Source organism: Bos grunniens, chromosome 14, assembly GCF_055505025.1.
Source record: "Bos grunniens cultivar Pamir isolate PY7600 chromosome 14, Bosgru_T2T1.0, whole genome shotgun sequence".
Lineage (NCBI taxonomy): Eukaryota > Metazoa > Chordata > Mammalia > Artiodactyla > Bovidae > Bos > Bos grunniens.
In genome coordinates this window covers 80,454,779-80,478,957 of record NC_141178.1, presented here as the reverse complement: position 1 = coordinate 80,478,957, position 24,179 = coordinate 80,454,779, and the positions used below count along the sequence as shown (strand labels likewise).

Genomic DNA, 24,179 nt, shown 5'->3' with positions numbered 1-24,179 from the left:
GTTTCTCTGAGGCACGTCTGTAGGCTCAGGGCCATCCTCCGTTGATCTTCCTCTTCTCTGGCCGTCTGCTTGCCTCATCGCTGGTCTGTGTCTCTCTCCAGTGTCTTGCCTTTTATCTGTCTTGTTTAAGATGGGAGTGGGCACAGTGTGAGCTGGTGGGGGCGGGGGTGGGGGGTCATGGCTCCGAGAGGAGGAGGGCTGGGGGAGCACCCCGACTGTGGCCACTGGTCTGCGGGCTGGGGGTCGGGTGGTCCCGGTGAGCCTCCCCACTGCCCCGTCTTATCCTGATGGCAGGCAAGGGGCACAGCCTGGGATGGGGGTGCTGTTGGAGCCCCCTCCTGATGGCAGTTATTCCCTCTGAGGAACCAGGAGCTGGGGGCAGGTTGGGGGGCAGGGCGGAGGTGCCCGGATGTGGGCAGGCGTGGGCCGTGGGTGTGCACAGAGGGGTCCTGGGAGGCTGGCGGCCGCAAGGGGACCCTGGGACCAACTGACACGTGGTTTCTGTCCCCCCGCCCCAGGCCCAGTCAGGCTGGCGCTGCTTCAGCATCGGTCCTGGGCGGCAGGGACCCGCTTTCTGGGAGCTCACTGTGCCCTGGAGACGCCCTTCCTGGGTGCAGCCTCCCGGCCTTGCTTGCCTGGCAGAGGGGGCCCTCCTAGCGCCAGCTGTCTGTGCCGCCCACTGCTGTCCCGTGTCCCGATCAGGAAGGTGGCCGTCAGAGGACCCCCTCAGCTCCACGTGTGCTTGAAGACCTGCACATCCCCACGGATCTGAGGCGCGGGAGGTGCTGCTTGGAAGTCAGTGCTTGCCCCAGCGTCTGGTGCCGCAGATTCACTGGGTGGGGTCTAGACTGGGCACGGTGCGGGGGTCTCTGCTCTGCAAGGCCTCGGCTGTGGGGGGCAGTGCGGCGGCTCCTCACCAGGCTCCGGGGGGCCCGGTCCCCAGGGCCAGGACTGTCTGGGGACCTCCCCTCTCACATCTGGCTCCTGGGCCGGAGGGCTGACCTCCGCCTGGCTGCCCATGAGGGGCCTCTCCCCTGGACAGTGCATCAGGAGGAAGTGTCTGGATAGCCAACCTTTCCAGAGGGGGCGGGAGCTGCCCGGCCGTGGTGACCCGGCTTGTCGTCCCGGTATCGTTTCCGCTTCACTCCTCACAGCCAGCCCGGACACACAGGCTGGGAACATGGACCCCACCTGTACGTGCGGAGGGACTTGGCTGTTTTAAAACAGCTAGTGTGTTGTCCTTCCGAAAACTGCAGGCTTAAGCGGCGGCCTCGTCGTTGGCTGTGTTGTCGTTGGCTGTGTTATCGGCGATGGCCGTCGCATGCCGGGAATTCCTCAGTGATGGGGAGGCGCGCGGGGGGGGCCTGGTCCCTGTGCTGAATGGCAGCAGGAACGCCTCGCCCTCCCAGACGGCCCGGCCCCTGCAGTCCTGCCTTGCTGTGAGGTGCCTGCCCGCCAGGCCCTGGGAGCAGCCCCTGCCGGGCTCAGCGGGGCTCCTCGCAGAGGCTCAGGCCGCTGGCCTCTGCAGCGTCATCACGGGAGATGCCCCCCGAAAGCTGAACGAGGGGATGTTGCCCAGATCTTTTAGACACTGTGGTGTGTGCCGTGGGGGACTGAACACAGCTCCTCCATCACGACAAGGCCGGGTGGCGGCTGTTGCTGAGGGCAGGACTAATTAATTGAAATACCTTTCAAGTCTGATCATACCTGCTCCTCTTTTGTACCTTACGGGTGGTGCCTGTTTGTGAGTTAACTTCCCCAATCAGCAGGCGCTCACCTGTAGGGATGTAGTGGGTCCCTGCAGGCTTGTTTCCAGCAACGCTGCCGCGTTTTTAGTTCTAACGGCGTCTGTAGATTCCGTCTTGACTCGGTGTTGGTGGCCGTGTCACCTCGTGGGGCAGTTCTGTGTGTGTTGCGGTGACACTGTGTGTTTCCTTGTCTTTCGTTGCCGCACCTCCCAGCTCTGTTCACGTGGTGATTGCGGGCCTCGAGCTTTGGCTCTATCCTCAGAAGAGATGCTTTGCTGTGGGACTGTGTTCAGCAGGCTTTTTATTAAATGATTGTTACCGGGTCCAGGAAGTCCCACATGCTAAGTTGGAAGGCGCTTTTGTCTGTTTTGTTTGTTTTTATTTTCTAAATTGTGAGAAGATCTCGTTTTCAAACGAGTAAAAAGTTAAAATAAGCCATAGAGAGAACGTCTGCGTATGTGCCACCCAGTTCATCAAAGTAGCTCTTAAACGGTGTGAAGCGCTGGGGCCGCCTCTGTGTGTGTCAAACATCTCAGTTGGGGGCTGCTGCCCAGACCTTCTGGGCTGTGTGACCTCAGCACCCCGAAGCCGCCGATTCCCCGGGGAGAGGCAGCCCCGTGGCCGCACAGCTGTGAGTCTCCGTGCTCCTGGCTGACTGGGGTCTTCATTGTCAGCAGGGGTGTGAAGCCTCAGAATCACGCAGTCTTTTCCCTCAAACCCCAGTGCGTCTCCCTTCTAGCTGCGGGGCCCTGATCGTTCACTTCAACCCTTGCCATCTATAAAAGGGAGCCGGTGGTGGGGCGCTTCAATGAATTGTTAATTCCGGTTGAGAAAGGGAATCCAGTTCACTGTCGTACATCACGTGGCCGGTGTTCAGTAGGCAGCTCCTTCAGACAGGGTTCGCTCGTCAGTGGGAATACGGACGTCGTGACAGGGTGCCGAGCTATGGCTCAGGTCCAGTAGCTGTCACCTGGCATCTGCACGCAGGTCCGACAGCGTGCATCAGCCTGTGGGACGACAGGCAGCTCGGGCTGCGAAAAGCTCAAGTGCCGCGAAGGACGGACCTGGACTTGGACACACAGCGCGGGAGAAACATCCCGAGGGGAGAGGCGACCTGGGTGTGCAGGCGGAGCAGACGTGCAGTGGTGGGAGGTGTGCAGCCAGGGGGCTTGTGAGCCCTGGAGGTCTGTCTGCAGGGCTTCCGGTTCCAGGGGAAGAAGCAAGGAGCGGCTCACGAGAGGGTGAGGAGCAGAGCAGAGAGTCCACATGCTCTCCGCAGAGAGTGAGGAAGGGCTGGGCCGCGTGGTGGGTAAAGCAACCTAAAAAGGCAGTAGGTTGAAGAGGAAGGAATGTGAAATCACCCCACGTAGAGGTTTCAGTGGTGTTTGGTGTCATGCTTGATTAGAGGGAACTGTGTGTAACGTCACACCTCTGGGGACCAAGCCAAAATTCTGACCTGCCGAGTTCTGCTGCCTTGGTTCCAAGATAGTTCTTTTTGGTGCGGTGACTTCAGAACATCTGGCCATCACCCCTGAAGTCGCCTTCCAGGTAGGGATGGCGGGTCAGATGTGGAACCCTGGAGTTCATCCCTGCCCTGGTGTGGCCGCGTTGGGTGGCTGAGCCACGCCGCGGCACTTGGGGCTGTCCCTTCTTGTTCGTCTTCCTCCTCCTCCTGTGCTGGGCCTCGCAGAACAGTTGACTTGGTGGTGCAGCCTGAGCATCCAGGGCCACCCGTCAGTTCCCCAGATGGGCCGGTGGCCTGGCACCTTGGTTCTGAGTGACGGGCGTGTGTCAGCAGGCAAGGGGGCGGTGCTGACTGCTGGGTGGCAGAAACAGACATTGACTCTTTTCAAGGCAGCAAGGCTGAGACCTCACTCAGAAGCCCTGTGGGACACAACTGAAGCTTTTCATTCTCGATGCCATTTTTTCCTTCCTGGTGCTTTTTCTCTTAACATTCATCAGGCCTCACCGGGAGTGCTGAGAGATCGGGTTTTCGTGGCTTTGCATTATCTGGAGGTGTGCGGATGCTCCAAAATTGAAGTTAAGGCTTGATGTCAGGAGGCAGTTCCCAGGGAAGAGGCCCTGGCGCAGAAGCTGGTCAGCGGCCAGGCCCTCAGTGGGGTGGGAGGAGGGGCGGGGCGGGGACCGGCCCCTCAGCACTGCTGCTCACCTGTGTGTTTGCAGAAAGCAGTGCCACCCGTGGGCTGCCACCCGCCGGCCGTGTCGCCGTCCCAGCAGGCTGAGCGCTTCTCCTGGACCCAGCCCCTCCACGCCCCACCCCGCCCCGTACAGGTCATGGTCCCCAGGGCAGGCCTGCGGCGTGGGGATCCCCCGGTGCCACACGCAGACCTCAGATGATTTAGCCTCTGCGGCTGGAGAAGGGGGATCCCGGCCTGAGTCAGCAGAGCGCTGAGCAGGGAGCAGGCCTGCCCTGGGAGCTGCGAGCCACGTTCGCAGATGGGTAGTACCAGCTTCTGAGAGGCTTTTTTCTCATGTGCGGTTCCAGTATGGGTTCCGTATCTGGGCTGGAAAACCCAGACTGTGGCCTTAATCTTGTGTTTCAGATAACATGTGCGCAGGCAGCTTTGGGGCCCGGACGCCCCGGTTCCCACCCTGCCCCGGACAGTGGGTGTCCTTTGGCAGCTCCCCAGGCACTGCTCCCACCTGGGGTCCTGCCAGCCTCCTGGCTGCAGAGTGAGGCAGTGGTGGCCTGTCTTCCAGATGACGGAGCCAGGCACTTGCTGCCTCCCGTGGGCAAGGGGCTCCACCTGCCCGTCTCCCTCTGTCCATCTGTAAAACACAGATGGAAATCTTAACGGCCTGCCGCAAATTCTGAATTAGGGAAGTTTAGAATCAATGTGGACATCTATCAGATGGGGGTAATGATTGCCTACATCTTGTAATCAGTATTTTTCCAATAATAGATATAATGCATTAATGTACAAAATACAGAGGCGTGAAGACCAATCATAGTATGGCCGCTAGGGAATTATCACTGTTAGTATTTTATGATCCTTCCATAAGTTTTGGTGTTCATACCCCTGGGGTGTGTATATGCGTGTGTGTGTGCGTAAATAGAGGGCAAATGCAATTTATTACATCAGACACTGTTTTGGAACTTTCTCCCACTTGGGTGTTGTTCCAGGTAACAATCGTAGATGAGTGTGACAGGAAATTACCGTAGTGGTATTTTACGTCATTGTCAATTTTATGGTTTTGATTCTATGATAAATGCTCTTAGGTATAGACTTCCCTGGTGGCTCAGAGAGTAAAGCGTCTGTCTGCGACGCGGGAGACCGGGGTTCGATCCCTGGGTTGGGAAGATCCCCTGGAGAAGGAAATGGCAACCCGCTCCAGAACTCTTGTCTGGGAAATCCCATGGACAGAGGAGGATGATGGGCTACAGGGTCACAAAGAGCCGGACACGACTGAGTGACTTCACTTTCACTTTCATGAGTATTTTAGAATAAGTACCTAGATGTTGAGTTACTAGATCAAAAGGCACATGATTTTAAAAGATTTCTGAGACAGTCCTTCAAAATCACCGAGTTTGGATGACAGTGGTTTTTCCCCCCAAGTGCTAATAAATGCCAGATGGGCAAAAAATTACAGTTTTGTTTGTTTTCGTGTTTCTTTGACTAAAGGCTGAATATATTTTTCTATGCTTTTTGGCTGCTAGAGTTTTCTGTACACACTGTCCATTCATAGATGCTGCCCATTTTCCAGTTAGTCTTTAATCCTTAGAAATTTAAATTCTGTATCCAGGTTTATGCCTTCCCTGGTGACTCAGTGGTAAAGAACCCACCTGCCAAGCAGGAGACTCAGGTTTGATCCCTGGGTCGGGAAGATCCCCAAGAGTCGGACATGACTCAGCCACTAAGCAACAATCCAGGTTTATATTTTTAGGTTTGTGAATTTATCATGTCTAAATTTTGTGAGTCTATCCAGTGATTCCCTCATAGCTCAGTCGGTAAAGAGTCTGCCTGCATTGCAGGAGACCCAGGATTGATTCCTGGGTTGGGAAAATCCCCTGGAGAAGGAAATGGCAACGTGCTCCAGTATTCTCGCCTGGAGAATCCCACGGACAGAGGAGCCTGGCAGGCTACAGCCCGTGGGGTTGCAAGTCTGACATGACTTAGCGAATAAACTACCTACCTACCTAGCTAGTGATTCAGTTCAGTTCAGTCGCTCAGTCATGTCCGACTCTTTGCGACCCCATGAATCGCAGCACGCCAGGCCTCCCTGTCCATCACCAACTCCCAGAGTTCACCCAGACCCACGTCCATCGAGTCAGTGATGCCATCCAGCCACCTCATCCTCTGTCGTCCCCTTCTCCTCCTGCCCCCAATCCCTCCCAGCATCAGAGTCTTTTCCAATGAGTCAACTCTTCGCATGAGGTGACCAAAGTACTGGAGTTTCAGCTTTAGCATCATTCCTTCCAAAGAAATCCCAGGGCTGGTCTCCTTCAGAATGGACTGGTTGGATCTCCTTGCAGTCCAAGGGACTCTCAAGAGTCTTCTCCAACACCACAGTTCTAAAGTATCAATTCTTTGGCGCTCAGCTTTCTTCACAGTCCATACATGACCAGTGGAAAAACCATAGCCTTGACTAGACGGACCTTTATTGGCAAAGTAATGTCTCTGCTTTTGAATATGCTATCTAGGTTGGTCATAACTTTCCTTCCAAGGAGTAAGCATCTTTTAATTTCATGGCTGCAGTCACCATCTGCAGTGATTTTGGAGCCCAAAAAAATAAAGTCTGACATTGTTTCCACATCTATTTCCCGTGAAGTGATGGGACCAGATGCCATGATCTTTGTCTTCTGAATGTTGAGTTTTAAGCCAACTTTTTCACTCTCCTCTTTCACCTTCATCAAGAGGCTTTTTAGTTCCTCTTCACTTTCTGCCATAAGGGTGGTGTCATCTGCATATCTGAGGTTATTGATATTTCTCCTGGCAGTCTTGATTCCAGCTTGTGCTTCTTCCAGTCCAGCGTTTCTCATGATGTACTCTGCATATAAGTTAAATAAGCAGGGTGACAATATACAGCCTTGACGTACTCCTTTTCCTATTTGGAACCAGTCTGTTCCATGTCCAGTTCTAACTGTTGCTTCCTGACCTGCATACAAATTTCTCAAGAGGCAGGTCAGGTGGTCTGGTATTGCCATCTCTTTCAGAATTTTCCACAGTTTATTGTGATCCACACAGTCAAAGGCTTTGGCATAGTCAATAAAGCAAAAATAGATGTTTTTCTGTGATTAGAGAAATCGAAAAAATTTCATGTAGTCAAGCTTGCCTCTTGTGACCTCTGTCTCCCATCCTATAATTATAAAAGGTTATTCAATTTTAATATATGTCTTCAGATGTTTTTGTTTCACTTACAGATGTCTGTTTACAGTTGGTACCCATTTGGAACTTATTTTTAAAAATGTGTAGAAGCTTGCCTACGTTTTTTAACATCCAGGAAGCTGTTCTTGTCCTCCTGTCCACCTTGTGGACGTGCCACCTCCGCCCGCCCTGACCTGTCCTGGTGGTCTGCTTATAGCCTCTCTGTGCGTCCCCACCTGCCCTCCTTCTGAGGGCGACCGCCCAAGAACAGGGCCGTCAGGGTGCTCGGGAGACGCCCGGTGCGGGGGGCGCTGCTCTCGGGAAGGGCCACGAGCACTGTGCGTGGCCAGCTCACGCATCTCGTGTGGGTCACACACACCTGCCGTCTCGGGGGCCCGAGGCCGCACGCGGTGACAGTAGCGAGACCCGTGTCCGAGACCCGGCTTTGCCTTTTGTCACCCTCTGTCCCCTCGTTTCCCGTCTGTGCACCAGGGTTCTGCTCGCCTTCCCCCGTGAGGCCCGGAGGGGACCCAGCATCTGTGCCTGGGCCCTGCTGTGGCCATGGCTCCTGAGTCACTGTGGGGGCTTCGCGTGATGATATGCATGTTGCAGAGAAGTCGCGTGCTCCTTTCGGTGCTGAGAGGTGTTCTGAACTAGGACGGAGTGGTCAGTATGGAAGGGCAGGAAGCTGAGTTTTCTGAGCTTTCCCAGCTGCTTTACAGGGACGGTTGATTAGGTTCTTGTATGCTGCAGAGGATGAGAAGGATTTAGGTTCTTCGGAGAGAAAGACTTTCCCAAAGCATGAGAGGTGCCACATGGACTCCTCTGTGGGGGGCTCAGCGGGACCACTTGGGGTCAGCACGCAGCCTGTGACCTGGAGACGCCTGGTGTCAGAGCGGGTGGCTGTGAGGAGGACGTGCCGCGGTGCTTGGTCATCCCTGGCCTATGGAAGTGAGACGGGCAGGCTGCTGGCCGGAGATGGAATGATAATCTTCACCCTCATGAAGGCCTCGTGTTTTTGATCCAAAACACTTGACATCGAGTTATGCATCCATAAAGGCATCTCTACTAAGAGTTAGTGCTGCTGCTGCTGCTGAGTCGCTTCAGTCGTGTCCGGCTCTGTGCAACCGCATAGACGGCAGCCCACCAGGCTCCCCCGTCCCTGGGATTCTCCAGGCAAGAACGCTGGAGTGGGTTGCCAATTTCCTTCTCCAATGCATGAAAGTGAAAAGTGAAAGTGAAGTCACTCAGTCGTGTCTGACTCTTCGAGACCCCATGGACTGCAGCCCACCAGGCTCCTCCGCTCATGGGATTTTCCAGGCAAGAGTACTGGAGTGGGGTGCCGTTGTATATTCCCCTTTTCACCTGATCATTCGTTTGTTCATTTATTCATTGAACAGTTGCAGCAAGCCAGACGTAGTCTCTGCCCTGGTGATGCCAACATTGGTGGGAGAGGCAGTTACCAATCAGAGGATTACTGAGTAAATGTAAAATCAGAACTAGTCAGTGCTGCAGAGAAGTGTGTGGGAGAAAGGCACAGATAAGCCAGTGTTCACGTTTTTGTGGGTTTTTATGTAAAGAGCGTCTAAATGTTCTGACAAGCGCTTGAAAGAGCCGCTCGTCCACGCTACTGTCATAGCGGTCGTTTGGGGGGTGTTTCCATGGGAGGTAATTTACATTTTACAGGTGTTTCTTTAATCCTTCTTTGTATTTATTAGGGTATTTCTAACGTTGCTGAGTAGTAACAGATGGTGAATCAGAGGGGACAGTTTTAACTTAAGAGGGAAAGTTTATTAAAATACTTATTATGAGGGGAAAAACGTTTTCTTCTTACCGATCACAGAGGTGGTTTTGGGGACCATTCGTCAAAGAAGACTGTTTTAGATGCTGGTTGGAGTTTCAGGCTAAACCACACTAAAACCCACTGCCTCTTGCATTCTCCGAGTCTGCCGCAGACACAGAGGTGGCGGTCGGTGCGGGTACGAGGCAGCTGGCTGCTCGTCCTGTGGGCACCCCGAGCGCCCGTCTAGCTTGTGGCCCGCGGGACCTGCCCTCACCTGGACGCAGCTGCCTGTTGTCGGCTCTCTGCTCAGGCTGCCTGCGGGGCCCTCTCTTTGGGCTTCACCAGGAACCAGGCTGAGACAGGTGGGGATTTCCCCCGGGGGAGGAGGAAGTGAAGGGCTTACAGGAACTGTGGCTGTGCGAGGCTGACACATTTCCAGAGAACTGCCCTGTGCCCACGCTGGCTGCCTTTCTTGGGGGCTGTCCCCACCCCGTCTCTGGTCTGGGGAGGCCGCCCAGGGGGTCGCCAGGCTCTGCCCAGCTGCCCTTCCTCCTCATCCAGGCAGATGCTGACCAGACCTGCCCGAGGGAGGGAGGAGGAAGTGAAGGTGGGGGCGGCCAGGGTTGGGCCGGGGTAGGACCTGTGGGCCTGGGGGTATCGGGTGGAGGCCTGACAGTCAGCCTCTCCACCACGTGGTGTCCGTGGAGCCTCCCCCATGCCCCAGGCTGCTGCTCACCATCTGCTCAGAACCCTGGTGGCACCAGACGCTCCTGGTTTCCATGCTGCTGGGGGTGATTCCTCCCTCCAGCGACCGGGGCCAGGTTCTCCCTGCCCCGAGTGTCCCCTTTCCTTCATGCCCCCAGGCCTAGGGGGCACGAGCTGCCTCTGAGTCTGGAGGCGTCTGGGCCACAGCCTGGATCCCACCCTGCAGGGCGCCCGCTGGGTTTCTGTGCTCCCAGTGGGTGCGGGCGCCTGGGTCTGGGCCTGTGGTCCTGTAAACGGTGTGTGTTTGACTTGCCCTCCAGACGACAGTGTTCTGTCTGTGTTCTCAGAGCTTCGTCCCGAGGCCACTTCCACTTGCTCCACCAAGAAAGCTGATGTGATGATGTGACGCGGCTCAGCTCAGGCGACTGCAGGAGACCAGCCCGTGTGGGCAGGAGGTGGATTGCCCGGCGGCAGCCGCATGCCCTGGTTTTAGGGGAGAGTGCTGGTCTGACAGCCTCTGCCTTCTGGCCTGTGCCCTCGATGAGGCCTGGTGCGGGGGACGCACAGACCCTGGCGGTGGTCCTGCGTGGCCACTGCCTGACGAGGGACCCTACACGTCGCTCATTCCACGCGTCCGTGTCCTCCTTACAGTGACGTCCAGAAGCACAGAGGAGCTGATGTCCACCCCAGCTTGGCCCCAGGCACGGCATGGGAGGACTCAGTAGCTCTGAGCTGCTTTTATCACTTTCTCTTGCCCTCATGGTTTCTGGCTGTGATACCCAATATAACGAGCACAGAATTCTAAAAGGAAGGTAGAGGATGCGTGACTTTGAATGCTAATGCTCATTTTGAGATTCTGGAAAGAGCTTTACGATGGCTTCCTGGTGTTTAGGTGGCAGCTCTTTAATCCCAGCCCCACTGAAACACGGGTACCGGTGGGCTGGGCTTGTGTCCTGGAGGAGGGCCCTGCCCCCCAGCCTCCCACAAGGCTGTGACCAAGCGCAGGGAGCACAGAACAGCCAGTGAGTACAGCCCGAAACCTCGGTCCCCCTGCCAGTAGCCGAAGCTGCTTAGTTTAAGAGCCAGGATGTTCATTTGGTTATTGACTCTAATTTAGACCTTTCTTAAGGAACATTTCAGTCACCCGGGAGTGAACAGTCAGGCAGATCTTCTTGCTTTTGAAGGTCAGCTAACTCATAATAAGACGAGGCGGCAGGAACACCATGTGTGAGGGCGGGGCGGTGCAGGCAGCGCTGAGCCTCTTCTGGGAAGCCCTGGTGCCCGCCGCCTGATGGGTACTTCCTGTTTCCAGCCTTTCCCTAGACCAGCCCCCAGACCCGTCTCAACGTCACGGCCCCAGCACTTGCCCAGAGCCCCTCACTGTCCATGACTCAGAGCAGGGAGGTGGGAGGGGGGCTACTTTCTTTCTGTGACTCTAAGGTGACTCATGGCTCCAAGTTCTGTGATTTATTTCAAGTCGTGTGTGGTCAGGGATGCTGTTCTCAGCCTGATGGTGTTGGCTGGCCCCTGTTTGTAGCAGCAGACACCCCGTGAAGGCTGGAGTGAGGCTGCTGCGGGCCGTCTTCTCCCCATCAGATTCCAGGTCCAGTGCCTGACCTAGTGTAGTTTGCAGTTTTTGGAAAATTCAGTTCCACGGGCTTAAGTACTTGGAAAACGGCAGAAATGAAGAGCTTCTCTGAATGGTTGTGCTTGTCACCCTGCTCCCCAGGACACTTGCCTTGCTCTCGTGGCCCTGGGTGAGCTGCGGGCAGAGCCTCCAGGCCCTGGGGCGCTGCTGTCAGGCCTTATCAGAATGTCTGATTTCCAATTCCCGACTCTGCCGTATGGTAGGCGGCCTGTGTGATGAGCAGAAGCCTGGAGAGCCTGTTGTCATGGCAGCGGGTACATCGTGAGCTCACATCACATCAGGGATGGGTGATCACGGGGCAGCCATGGAGACAGAGGCCCCGTCGGCCCGTAGGGCTGTTCCCAGTGGAGGAACGTCAGACCTGCCCACCCTCCACGCCACCGCAGAAACCGCAGAGGCTTTGTGACGTAGTAGCCACCAAAACATCCTCTTCTCTGCTCAGAGACGAGGCCACCCTGTCCCCTTAGAGCAGGTGCTTCCCCGGAGTCTGTGGTCAGGAGCCCCTTTGTCAGCCTGGTGACACGTGTGATGAGTCCCTTTCCAGGGTAACGGTTTTTTAAGGCAAAAGCAGCACACGTAGGATGACAAAGGACACTGGTTGTATCGAAAGGTTTATCAGAACACCGGAAGCGACACCTAACACGTCACCACGTTTAATCACAGGCCCAGCAGCAGGTTGGAGCGCACCCGGCTTTGAAGTAGCACTGTGACTGCTGCCGCGTGACCGGCCAGCCTGCCTTTTCTGCTCGTCTGGGCGCACAGTCAGACCTCAGCAGGTGGCGGCTGTGATCGTGCTGCAAATGCTGACCGAGGGACCTCAGGGAGGCCGGAGGCGGCGCACGGCTGCTCTCCCTAAAGGGCTTGAGGTGGCGCGGCCTGGGGCAGAGCGCCCGTGCTCTTCTGGCAACAAGGCTGTGTCCAGGTCCCAGCTTGCCTGTTAGTCACCTTTCGGCACAATAGGTGATTGAAGTGTTCTTGTATTTTTCTACATCTTCTGTAATAAGTGTGTGTGTTGATAATCAGAGTGAAGACTACAGTACGGGAAGGATTCACCCAGTCCACCCACGTCTGCCATCACGGGCAGAGAAACGCGGCGGCTGCTTGAATGGAAATGATGCCGCACAGGGGCGTCCTGTGCTCTCGTCAGGAAAGGACCCCGCCGCCAGTCATCTGAGTGTTTGCAAGGAGGCAGACTTCCTTCTCCCGGATGGGGGCGGGGGCGGATCTTAGCTGACTGTGAGGTTGCCCGGTCGCTGTGCCCCCCGCAGGCTCTCCCTGGGCGGTGGGAAGAGCTCTGCTCCAGCCCATGCTGCTCCATGAAGTCAGTGGGCTCTGGGCACCTCCTCGGGCCTGTGACCCCGGCCCCCAGCTCCGGGTGGGGGTTGGGACCAGTGAAGCATTCCTGAGGGCTGGGGTGGGTCTGCCAGGAGGTGGTGAGGCGGCAGAGGTCCCTCGCCCTGCTCTGGGACCCTCCTCTAAACTCTGCGACAGCCCGGACCCTGGGGGCGGGTTTCTGTGGGAGGCCCAGCGTGGTGACAGGCTTGCTCCCTCGGGATCTGGGGAGAGCTCTCTGGTCTCTGTGACCCGGTTACTCACACAGGAAGTCGATTACTCACTAACTACACGCTTCCCTTTCACTGATTGAGCTGTGGCTCTAAAAATGGAGGCCTGAGACACGCGCGCTGGACCGTCAGCGGCCTTGCAGCACACTCCGGGTGCCCGCTTTGTCCCTGATGCTGACCCCTGCCCACCGCACCCTGGTCAGGAGTGGACACTGCAGGCTGAGTCACCCACGTGGCGGGGCTATGTTGGCAGCTTGCCCGCTGTGACAGCTGGTGCTCCTGGACGAGAACAGAGGACTCGCCCTCCTGGCCCCAAACGTGTGGCCCGTGCGGAGGCGAGCAGATCATTCCAGACCAAACCATCCGACTGGTTGCCGGATGGGAGATGTGCTGTGCGCATGGCCTGGGGTCGGCGAGGGGCGTGGGCTAGGGTGTCTGCCGGCAGCTTCACAGAGGGGTGAAGCTGCATTTCTCCATGAAGAGTGGAGGAGGTTTGAGAGAGGCTGGGAGCTGGGGACTTGTGTGCCCGGCTGGCATGGCAGGGCCCTCTTAGATGGAGATTGGCAGCGGGTGCCCTCTTGGGTGGCCAGAGCCGTGGCCACCTGGCTTAACGCTAGCTCGGTGGTGTCTCCTCCAGGAAGTCTGCCCAGGTGCCTGCTCCTCTCGGGCTGTTCCTTGGGCTTCCATTTATATGGATGTTTGGTGGTGCCCGCTCCTGGAGCCCTGGGCAAGAAGGTTGACCAGGGAGTTTGTGCTCCAGGGGGTGGGGGGCTGTGTCCCCTTCTCATCTGTTCTCTCTGGTTGCGGCCCCCGTTCCTGCTGTGGCCGTGGAGGGCAGACTTCGCAGAGCTCACCTGGGTGAGGCTGCGCTGGCTTCTCAGCTCCCCCGGGTCAGATGCTGCCCGTGCCCATGCGTCCCTCCTTCGGGGAGGTCGGCTGGCACCCCCTCCACCTCTCGAGCGTTGCTAGTGGATCCTCCTGCCCGTTTGGTGGTTTACACGCGGGACTCTCTGCGCCTCAGAACAATAGACCCATGGTGTCCTCGAGGGCCGAGGCTGTGCGGCTTTCACGTCCCTCGGCACGAGGGTTTCCTTCCCGAAGGTGCAAACACAGGTCCGCACCTGTTCCCTCAGCTCAGGGTTTACCCTGGGAGTTTATATTCCATACGCCTCCCCACGAATTGTCTGTGTTTTGGTTACTGAAGGCTCGAGGTGGGTAAGAAATGCCTTGCCCCGTTGCTTTTCTTAATACAGGTTAGCAGCGCACACTGGCTCCTTGCTTCATGGCTTCTCGCATCCAGGTGGTGGGTGTTGGGGCTGTAGGAGTGCTCAGCTCAGCCTGAGAGGGGGCACAGGCCGGCCATGTGCCGGTGGCTGAGCTGTGGGGTGAGGCGGGGGGCAGCCTGGGCGTGCGTGGTGTGGGCACATCGGCTGTGTCACTGTCCTGGCCTCGGATGGCTTCAGGGTTCCTAGGCGACCCCTTTACTGCGCAGCTGAGAGGCAAAGTCAGGAACCGCGAATTATCAGGGACCTACTGTGGAGCACAGGGGCCTGTACTCAGTGCTATATAATGACCTCTGTCCATGGGGATTCTCCAGGCAAGAACACTGGAGTGGGGACTCCCCTGAACCGGCCAGTGCTGAGGACACAGGCTTGATCCCTGGCCAGGGAAGAGTCCACAGGCCACGGAGCAACGAAGCCCGTGCTGCAGCTTCGTTGGGGAAAAGATTCTGAAAAAGGGTAGATATGTTTTTTTATATGGCTTTTTTTGATGGCTCAGGTGGTAAAGAATCTGCCCGCAATGCGGGAGACCTGGGTTCGATCCCTGGGTTGGGAAGATCCCTGAAGGAGGGCATTGCAACCCATTCCAGTATTCTTTTTTTTTTAATCGTAGGTGTCTGTTTAATTTTATTTGTGACTGTGCTGGGTCTTTACTGCTATGTGGGCTTTCTCGGGTTGCAGCCAGTGGAGACTGCTTTTCGCTGCAGTGCTCAGGCTTCTCCTTTTGGTGGCCTCTCTCGTTGCAGAGCACAGGCTCTGGGTGGGTGGGCTCAGTGGCTGCAGCGCGGGCTTCGTTGCTCCCTGGCCTGTGGACTCTTCCCTGGCCAGGGATCAAGCCTGTGTCCTCAGCACTGGCCGGTTCAGGGGAGTCCCCACTCCAGTGTTCTTGCCTGGAGAAGTGTGTGTGTGTGTGTGTGTGTGTGTGTGTGTGTGTGTGTGTGTGTAAAGGACTGAATTGCTGCACTGTATACCTGAAACTTACATGATCTTGTAAATCAACTATACTTCAGTTAAAAATAATTTTTTTAATTAAAAAAAACTGAAAGCGATTGGTAAGCTGGGACTCCCTTCCCTGAGGGTTGTGCTCTGGTTCCTGAAGTGCCCCGGGGCCAGATTTCTGTGGCTCTGTGGCTGGGCCTTGCCTGGGACACAAAGGTTTAACCTTGACTCCACACTCACCAGGTTCCTCTCCCCGGATAGAAGTCCACCTGAGAACGGGGGTCTCGTGCCCGTGGGCACTCAGTGCGGAGGGCGGAGAGTCTGTCTGTCCCCAGGGAGCTAGTGGGGGCCACTCCTTGGCATGGTGGGGACCCTCAGTGCGAGGGTCCGTGACCTGCTGAGTGTGGAGAAGTAGGCACAGTGATGCGCTGGGTGACCCGCACTCGGACGTGCTCCCGGGTGGCACGCGGGCCCTGTTCACCCTGTGCCCTCCGTCTCTGGGTCCTGGCACGCTGCGGCATGTGGGGCACACAGGCAGCTTGTTGCAGGGATGGGCTGTTGTGAAAGGCTGTGAGTGTGTCATCTGTGAAGTGACACTAGCCCATTGCAGAGACCGGAAGGTCTCCAGGTGGTTTGACTCAGAAAGATTTAATAACCCTTAGAGTATGTTTGTTTCCTCATAGAAAGAAACCCAAATAGAAAACAAGTAATTCAAGGACTCTCTGAGTTTTTTTATGTCAGAAATACAGTAAGAACAGCTTCTGTTATTTTTTGTAGAGTGTTTTTGTTTCCTGTGAACGTCAATAGGGACTGAACTACATGGAATTTTTTTTTTTTTTAATGAGGACTTTTTTGAAGCAAAGATATTTGAGTGAAAATTAAAGGTATTCTGTTATTGGAAATTTTTTTCATTGTTTTTTTTTTTCCCCCTAAAACCACAGCTTGAATTTTATTAATGGAATTACTGAAAATTTGAGTTGAGATGAAGTTTCTTTTATTTATTTATTAACTATCGGAGAAGGCAATGGTACCTCACTCCAGTACTCTTGCCTGGAAAATCCCATAGACAGAGGAGCCTGTAAGGCTGCAGTCCATGGGGTCGCTGAGGGTCGGACATGACTGAGCAACTTCACTCTAACTTTTCACTTTCATGCATTGGAGAAGGAAATGGCAACCCACTCCAGTGTTCTTGCCTGGAGAATCCCAGGGACGGGGCAGCCTGGTGGGCTGCCGTCTATGGGGTCACACAGAGTCGGACATGACTTAGGTGACGTAGTAGTAGTGTGGTGAGTGGGAGTACTCCTAAATTAATGCATTTAAGGGTCATGGAGGAGGGACACCACCATGAAGATCTTGGTCCCTTTAACGACCCTCTGGCCTTGTCTCCTTTGTTAATAATTCACATTGCTCCATCTTTAATCTCTCATCTGTAAAGAAAGAACCAAAATATACATAGCAAGTATGGTAACCAGAGAGGTATATAATGTGGTTTTTTTTTTTTAATTTTGGTGTATATGCTGCGTTTTTAAGTCATGAGCTGGCTTACTGTTGAGATGCCCCCTTTGTGGGGAGGTGGTCTTGGTCTGTGGTAGAGAAGGGGGTGATGAGCCTTGGCTTCCAGGCTGAGAGATGGCAGGTGTAGTCGAGTGCCGTGCTGACCCAAGCACAGCTGTCGGAAGCCCCTGGGAGAGGGGCGTCGTGGAGGAAGTGGTCCTTGGGATGTGGCATCACGGCATGTGCGTGAGTGTTGGTGTTGGGAGGCTTGGCTTTGTTGACTCGGTGTTGCGAACCCCCTCCTGCGTGACTCTGGTGGCCCGTCGCAGAGGACGCTGGCGAGCCTTCTCCGCCTGAGTTGGGCCTCCCCTGGTGTGAGTGCGGGGGTGGATCCGGTGTGTCTGGGCTCCTGTGCGTCAGGCGCTCTCAGACCAGATCCTCCAGCTGCTCGTGGTCCCGCTGGGGAGGCCAAGGGCCAAGGATACTGAGCACGCGTAGCAGACTCCTCTTGGAAATGGGACTCAGTGAGCTGCACACAGGCGCTGTGGGACTGAGCGAGCTGCTCAGGGCTCGTGGGCAGAGCCGGTGCATGCAGGGCTCGGAGGCGTGAGTTGGCTCTTGGGGGCGGGGTGGGGGTCTCTGCGGCAGGAGATGAGCCTGAGGCACCAATGCCTCAGTGTTGGGGCTGCGTGCTGGGGGCCAGAGAAGTGTCTGCACAGGGTGAGGGGGCCCCTGGATGACATGTCACCACCAGGATGACACGGGAACCCAAGCTGAGGCAGAGAGAGTGAAGTTGCTCAGTCGTGTCCAACTCTGCAACCCCATGGACTATAGCCTACCAGGTTCCTCCATCTATGGAATTCTCCAGGCAAGAATACCGGAGTGGGCTGCCATTTCCTTCTCCAGGAGATCTTCCCAACCCAGGGATTGAACCCGGTTCTCCTGCATTCTATGCAGGCACTTTACCGTCTGAGCCGAGGTGGATAGGAAAGGAGGCATTCAAGGGAAAAGCAGATGAAATTGATAGCACTGTTGAGCAGTCGGACGTGGAAAATGTGTGGGAAGGGTCTTGACAGCAGGCCGCAGCTCACTCACTGATGGAGGCTCAGGCCTGGGGAGGGTCTGAACTGCGAGGAGCCTGTCATCCTAAGAAGTGAGGAGGGCCGAGCGTGGTGTGCGGGAGGAAGGCACTGTGCAGTGTCGAGGCCGCCAGGGACGAGGAGCGGCGCGGCCCAGGGGGGCCTCGAGCCTGGTGCTTGGGGGGCTCTGCGACCAGGTGGACCCGGGCGGGAGTGGGGAGAGCTCCAGGAGGAGGTGGCGCCGTGGAGAGGGCGGGAGGGCGTGCCTGCAGGGCTGCGGACTGGCCCTGGGCGGGAGGCGGCGGGCAGCTGGGCCCTGGGTCACGGGCGTCCTCTTTGTGTTCCAGCGCTCGCACCTCCTGCTCCGCCACCGCCACCCATCCAAGGATATGCCTTCAAGCCTCCACCCAGACCCGACTTCGGGACCTCCGGGAGAACAATCAAGTTACAGGCCAACTTCTTTGAAATGGACATTCCAAAAATTGACATCTATCACTATGAGTTGGATATCAAGCCAGAGAAATGCCCGAGGAGAGTTAACAGGTATTCTGTTTTGTCTGTCTTTTAAGAGGGATCCACCCTTCAGCTCTCAGCAGATCCCTTGGGTCCTCTTTCCCTCGGGGGAGCTTGCATTGTGTTCTTTGCTCTTTAACGTGCTCGTGTTGAGATACAGTGAGTGCACGCCGTCGGTGTGCAGCTCAGTGAGGGTTCACCCCGGGAGGCTGCCCCGCGCCCCAGCCCTCCGCCCCCTACAGCATTCTGGCGTCTGCCCCTGGAGGCGCCCGGCGCGCGAGAGAGCCGCCTTCACCCTGCTTCTCTCACTCAGCGGGCTGTGAGCCTGATCTGTGGCTCTGTGTGAGTTAAGACCTTCTTGCTCTTGCTGCAGAGGAATGTGTAGTGAAGCGATTATTTCATCGTTCATTTACTCGTTCTTCCATTCGGTGCTCTGGCGCTCTGCTGTGATGAATGAAGCTCCCGGGAACATGCTCGTTCAAGCCTTTCTTGTGGACGTGCTTTCGCTTCTCTTGGATGAATACCTGGGGTGGAGTAGGTGGGTCAGAGGTAGTGCAGCTTTCGCTGCATGGGACGCGATTGCGCCGTCTCCCGCTCCTGGCAGCTGTGAGGCTTGCTGCTCCACCTGCCGCCGTCAGCGCTCAGCTGTTAGTCCTTGTGATTGTTGCTATTCCAGTGAGGGTGTAATGGTTTCTTCAGTTCAGTTTGGTCGCTCAGTCGTGTCCGACTCTTTGCGACCCCACGGACTGCAGCACGCCAGGCCTCCTTGTCCATCACCAACTTATTGTGGTTTAGTTTCCATTTCTTGATAACCAATGAACTGAGCACCTTTTCATGTGTTATTTTTTAGTAAAATATCTGTTGAGGTCTTCCCCCTATTTTATGGGTGGTATTTGTCTTGTTACTGATTTGTGGGCCTTTAACTGGTGTGTTCCAGGTTTGAGTCTATACTGGAAACGCTCTCACCTGGGCGAGGCTTATTTTCCTTTTGTCTAGTTACTGATTTGTGGGCCTTTGACTAGTGTGTTCCAGGTTTGAGTCTGTACTGGAAACACTCTCACCTGGGCGAGGCTTATTTTCCTTTTCACTTTCTGTTTCGGTTTCTTTCGCTGTCCAGTTGCTAAGTCGTGTCCAACCCTTTGCAGCCCCGTGAACTGCAGCAGCACATCAGGCTCCCTGGTCCTTCACTGTCTCTTAGAGTTTGCTTGGGGATACGCACCCACTGAGTCGGTGATGCCATCCAACCATCTCATCCTCTGTTGCCCCCTTCTCCTCCTGCCTTCAGTCCTCCCCGGCATCAGGGTCTTTTCCAATGAGTTGGCTCTTCTCATCAGGTGGCCAGAGTATCAGAGCTTCAGCATCAGTCCTTCCAATAAATATTCAGGGTTGATTTCCTTTAGGATTGACTGGTTTGGTCTCCTTGCAGTCCAAGGGACTCTCAAGAGTCTTCTACAGAAACAATTTGAGAGCATCAGTTCTTTGGCACTCAGCCTTCTTTATTGTCCAACTCCCACAATCATACATGACTACTGGAAAAATCATTGCTTTGACTATACTAATCACTGTCGGCAAGGTGATGTCTGTGCTTTTTAATACACTGCCTAGGTTTGTCATAGCTTTCCTTCCGAGGAGCAAGCCTCTTTTAATTTCATGGCTGCAGTCACCATCCACAGTGATTTTTGAAGCCCAAGAAAATAAAGTCTGTCACTGCTTCCACTTTTTCCCCCATCTTATTTGCCATGAAAGGAGGGGACCGGATGCCATGATCTTAAGTTGAGTTTTAAGCCAGCTTTTTCACTCTCCTCTTTCACCCTCAAGAGGCTCTTTAGTTCCTCTTCACTTTCTGCCATTAGAGTGGTATCATCTGCATATCTAAGGTTGTTTGGTATTTCTCTCAGCAGTCTTGATTCCAGCTTGTGATTCATCTACCCCAGCATTTCACATAATGTCCTCTGCATATAAGTTAAACAGTGGCAGTGTACGGGCTTGTCATACTCCTCTTCCAACTGGTTCCCGTTTTGAACCAGTTCCATGTAAGATCCTAATTGTTGCTTTTTGACTTGCATATAGATCTCTCAGGAGACAAATAAGGTGGTTTGGTATTCCCATCTCTAAAAATTTTCCAGTTTGTTGTGATCCACACAGCCAAAGGCTTTAGAGTAGTCAGTGAAGCAGAAGTAGACATGAGAGGTGTAGTAAACAGGATTCAAACCTGCCCTGGGAGAACCCCAAAGGATTTCCAGTCCATTTATCCTTGTGCAAACCTGCCAGTGATGAATCCTCCCAGCATTTTTTAAAATCTGAAAATATGCTTACTTTCTCCTCGTTTTTGAAAGATTTTTGCTGGATGTAGAATTTTAAACTGGCAGTTTCCCTACAGTACCTTAAATTAGATGTTATTACATTGACTTTTGGGCTTCCCTGGTGGCTCAGATGGTAAAGAATCTGCCTGCAGTGCAGGAAACCTGAGTTTGATCCCTGGGTTGGGAAGATCCCCTGGAGGAGGGCATGGCAACCCAGTCTAGTATTCTTGCCTGGAGAAGCCCCATGGACAGAGGAGCCTGGTGGGCTACAGTCCATGGGGTCTCAAAGAGTCGGACACGACTGAGGGACTGAGCATTGTCTTTTACTCCTCATTGTTTCTGATGAAACCTCAGGGATTTGTTTTGTTCTGTGTTTTTAATTGTAGTTCCCCAGTGTGTTTCTGCCTCCTTCCTCCAAATACTTTCTATTTAATTTTGCTTTTTAGCAATTTGACTGTGACCTACCTAGGTGGAGTTTTCTTTGTATTTTTCCTTCTTGGGATCCTTTAGTTTTTTACATTTGTATGCTTGTGTCTTTCATGTTGTTTGGGTGAAATACTGGCCGTCATTTCTTTAACTATTTCTCCAGTTCAGTTTCCTGTTCTCCTGCCAGGATTGCAGCTCTGTGTGTGTTAGACCATGTGATACTGTAACAGTTCCCCTTCTTTTCTCGGTTTGGGTAACCTTCATTGATCTCTCTTTAACATCACTTTATTCCTCCCCTCCTCTTTTTTGGTAATATCCGGTCTTCTGTGGTAACCGTCCAGTACATTTGTTTCATTTATATACTGTACTTTTTGGTCCTAGGATTCCCATTTGGTTCTTTTTCATAGTTTACTTTCTCTGCTATTTCTCATCTGTTCTTTCTCATCTTTTTTCTTGATGACTTTGAGTGTATTTGTAGTGATAGCATATTTATTATAGTAGCTCGTGTCTGCTAATTACAACATATGGGTCATCGCAGGGGTTGTTTCTATGGCAGGTTTTCCCTTAAATTACACGGCACCTCTCTTTGCTTACTCACTTGGATCGTGGATTTTTGTTCACTGAACATCATGTATTTGCTATTTTCTCTGGTACCCAGCTGCACAGATTCCTACCTCTTCTGCTCCTGTCTCCTCTGGACGAGACGGCTGCTGTCTATGCTCCTGTCTCATGCTGTGGTTTGGAAATTACTCCCGGCAGTGACCGTGTGATTCCCTCCCCCACTAGTCACAGTCCTAAACCGCCGGGTTTCCAGGGCCACAAATGCTCCTCACGTTTTCACTAGTTTTGTAGGATGGGAGGAAAAGTCTTCGTACTTTGTCATGGTCAGAAACAGCATTCTGAGTTGCAGTTTGAGAAGTCAGATTGGTTACCTGGTTTGTGCTGGTACCCTATAAAGTACTCTTGGCTGTAAATTTTTTCCTGATGAGTCTTTGTAAGAGAAAGAATGCTTGGGGGTTGTTTTCCTTTATCTGTAAAACTTAACAGTTGGATGCACTCAATGTGGCCGGTACACATTGGTTCACTTTTTAGAAAGTGACTTGGTGTACATGTTAAAATAAAAATAGTACACACCCTTTGACCCACCAATTCTATTTCTGTGTATTTATCCCCAAAAGACATGTCTCCAAAGAAACAATACTTGACAGTTATATGAGGTCCTTTAAATATGTGCTTACTAAGAAATGTGTGTGTAAACAGAATTTTGGGCACGACTGGTTGAGACGGCTTTGTTTACTAAAGGTCTTCTGGATCTTGAACGTGCCTTACATGCTTTGAGACGCTCTGTGAACGGGCTTGTCTGATTTTGAGTCTCCTTGGGACAGAATCCTGTGAGAATCTGTGATTTGGATGTACTCTTAGAGCCGGAACGAAGGCGTGGAAAAGCACGTTTCCTGAACTTTGGATTGGCGTGGCAGCAGTGGGCTCTTATTATGCCATCAACCACAGTTTACAGGAAGCTTTCTTTTATGAAAATAGGCGTGACTAAGGTTTTGTCATCTGGCAGCAGAAAAAGGCTGATGGTGATTAAAATGGGATGCTTTTACCTGACTGTACTCCCACAGACCTGTTGTCGTTATGACTGCAAGGTTCTGAAGTTGCCCCATGTCTGGAAATTGCCTTGAGTCAAGCAGGAAGTAGCCCAGATGAGTCTCAAGCTGCATTTTGTGGCCAGGCCCGCCCAGGTGCTGCGAGTGTGCCGTGCGGCTCCCCTGGGTTTAGAGCCACCTGGGAGTTGCTGCCTACTTCCATGTATGTGCCTTCAGCGTTCATTTTGCTGGTAATTCTGACGGACCTTGGCTCAGGTTCAATCTCAAAATTGTAATCAATCATAATAGCTTGGGAAAATGTCAGAAGTAAAGTTTTTGTATTAGAAGAACCCACGACATGCTAGCACTTTGACATAGTCCCGCTCTCCAACCATGCTACCATTGTGAAACCTCCACTGTGCCAGTGGGCTACTGTGGGGGCCGAGGGAGACGCGGCTCGTGTCCCCAGTGGGCAAGTGGACAGTGGCAAGGCTGCGCTGAAAGACGGGAGCCCGAAGTGGGAGGGAGTCAGACGCAGGAGGTCCGTGCCGCGGGCTGTCCCCCAGACTGACGCCGTTCAGGGAGTCCTCAGAATCCCATGTGCTTCCACGCTGCAGTCTGTGTTAAAGCACGTGTCAGTTCTGAGTTCCCGAAACTTGTGCAATGCACACAGTAGATAGTTAACATCCAACCCTGAGGCTTCATGCAGCCCTGGGAGGAAAATGCCGTCTACACACGTTCTGATGAGTCATGAATACTAGCCCAGTGCGCCCTCGTCCCTGGCAGCACAGTCACCGTCCTGAGTGGTGCTGTGGGAGGGGGTTCAGTATAAGGCAGGGCCCCTCAGGAGGCTTCCAGTGTCACTGTGGCTGCAGCTGGGCGCCGGCAGCAGCCAGTGCCCAGGGCTGGTCCAGGCCATGCAGGCCTTTCCGCCAGCACCGGAAACCTTGCCAGGAGGTCAGAATTAGTACTTCCGTTCTCAGACGCACAGGATGGGCGGCTTGAAGGAAGAAGGTGTGCTCCTGATCTCTGACTGTCCCTTCCCTCTTACTCCTCTTGAGCCCGGTCAAGTGGCTCCTGAAGAACACGGAGCAGGAGCTCAGTCTGTGCAGGGGAAGCGTGGGCGGTGCAGCCTGGCTGTGCGGTTTGCAGCCTGCTGCTCATGGGAGGAGATGTGCACCCGTCCAGACTTCTCAGAAGGTGGCTTAGTGCCCCATATACCTTTGACTCACCAATTCTGCTTCTAAGTGTTTATCCCAAAGAGATGTGTACAAGCACATCTAATATTGTCATGGCAAAAAGAGAGGGAAAAGAAATCGTTTCAAATCACCCACTGGGGATGGTTAAATAAACACACCGTAGAACACTGTGAAACCACGGACAGCAGGGAAATGGAGCTTCACAGCATGAATCCCACACCTGGAAACGGACAGCCATGTGGTTTGTCGTATTACGGTACAGAACGTGGTACAGCGGCGTTTCTGTCTCTCGGCTTGGTGCCCCTTTGTGTACGTAGCGACAAGGGAAGGTCTTACACACATACTGGGACAACAGCGAGCTCCAGAGCCATGTGTTTAAAAAAACAATACGTTGTTTGTTTTCTTTTTTTTTAATGTACCTATGTATTTATAGAAAATGCATAGGTTTGAAGATAATAAGGTTGCTTCCGAGAAGAGAACTGAAGTAGAGGTGGTCTGGGCAGACTTAGAGCATTATCCGTATTTGAAATTCACAATGAGAAGGTGTTAATGCAAAAATCTGTGTAATTAGAAATTAACCAAAG

General features: G+C 53.9%; 1 protein-coding gene across 6 annotated transcripts in view; it reads left to right on the top strand.

Moving 5' to 3' along the window:
* Window positions 1-24,179, top strand: part of AGO2 (argonaute RISC catalytic component 2) — an 83,105-nt gene that overhangs the window by 26,926 nt on the left and 32,000 nt on the right. For 5 of the 6 annotated variants that reach the window (XM_086337452.1, XM_086337451.1, XM_086337450.1 and 2 more), the window contains exon 2: window positions 17,913-18,108. The exons of the other annotated variant lie outside the window; for it this stretch is intronic. In XM_086337452.1, the coding sequence (XP_086193578.1) occupies window positions 17,913-18,108 (196 nt within the window). The remainder of the gene's footprint in view (window positions 1-17,912; window positions 18,109-24,179) is intronic. 6 annotated transcript variants of the gene reach the window in all.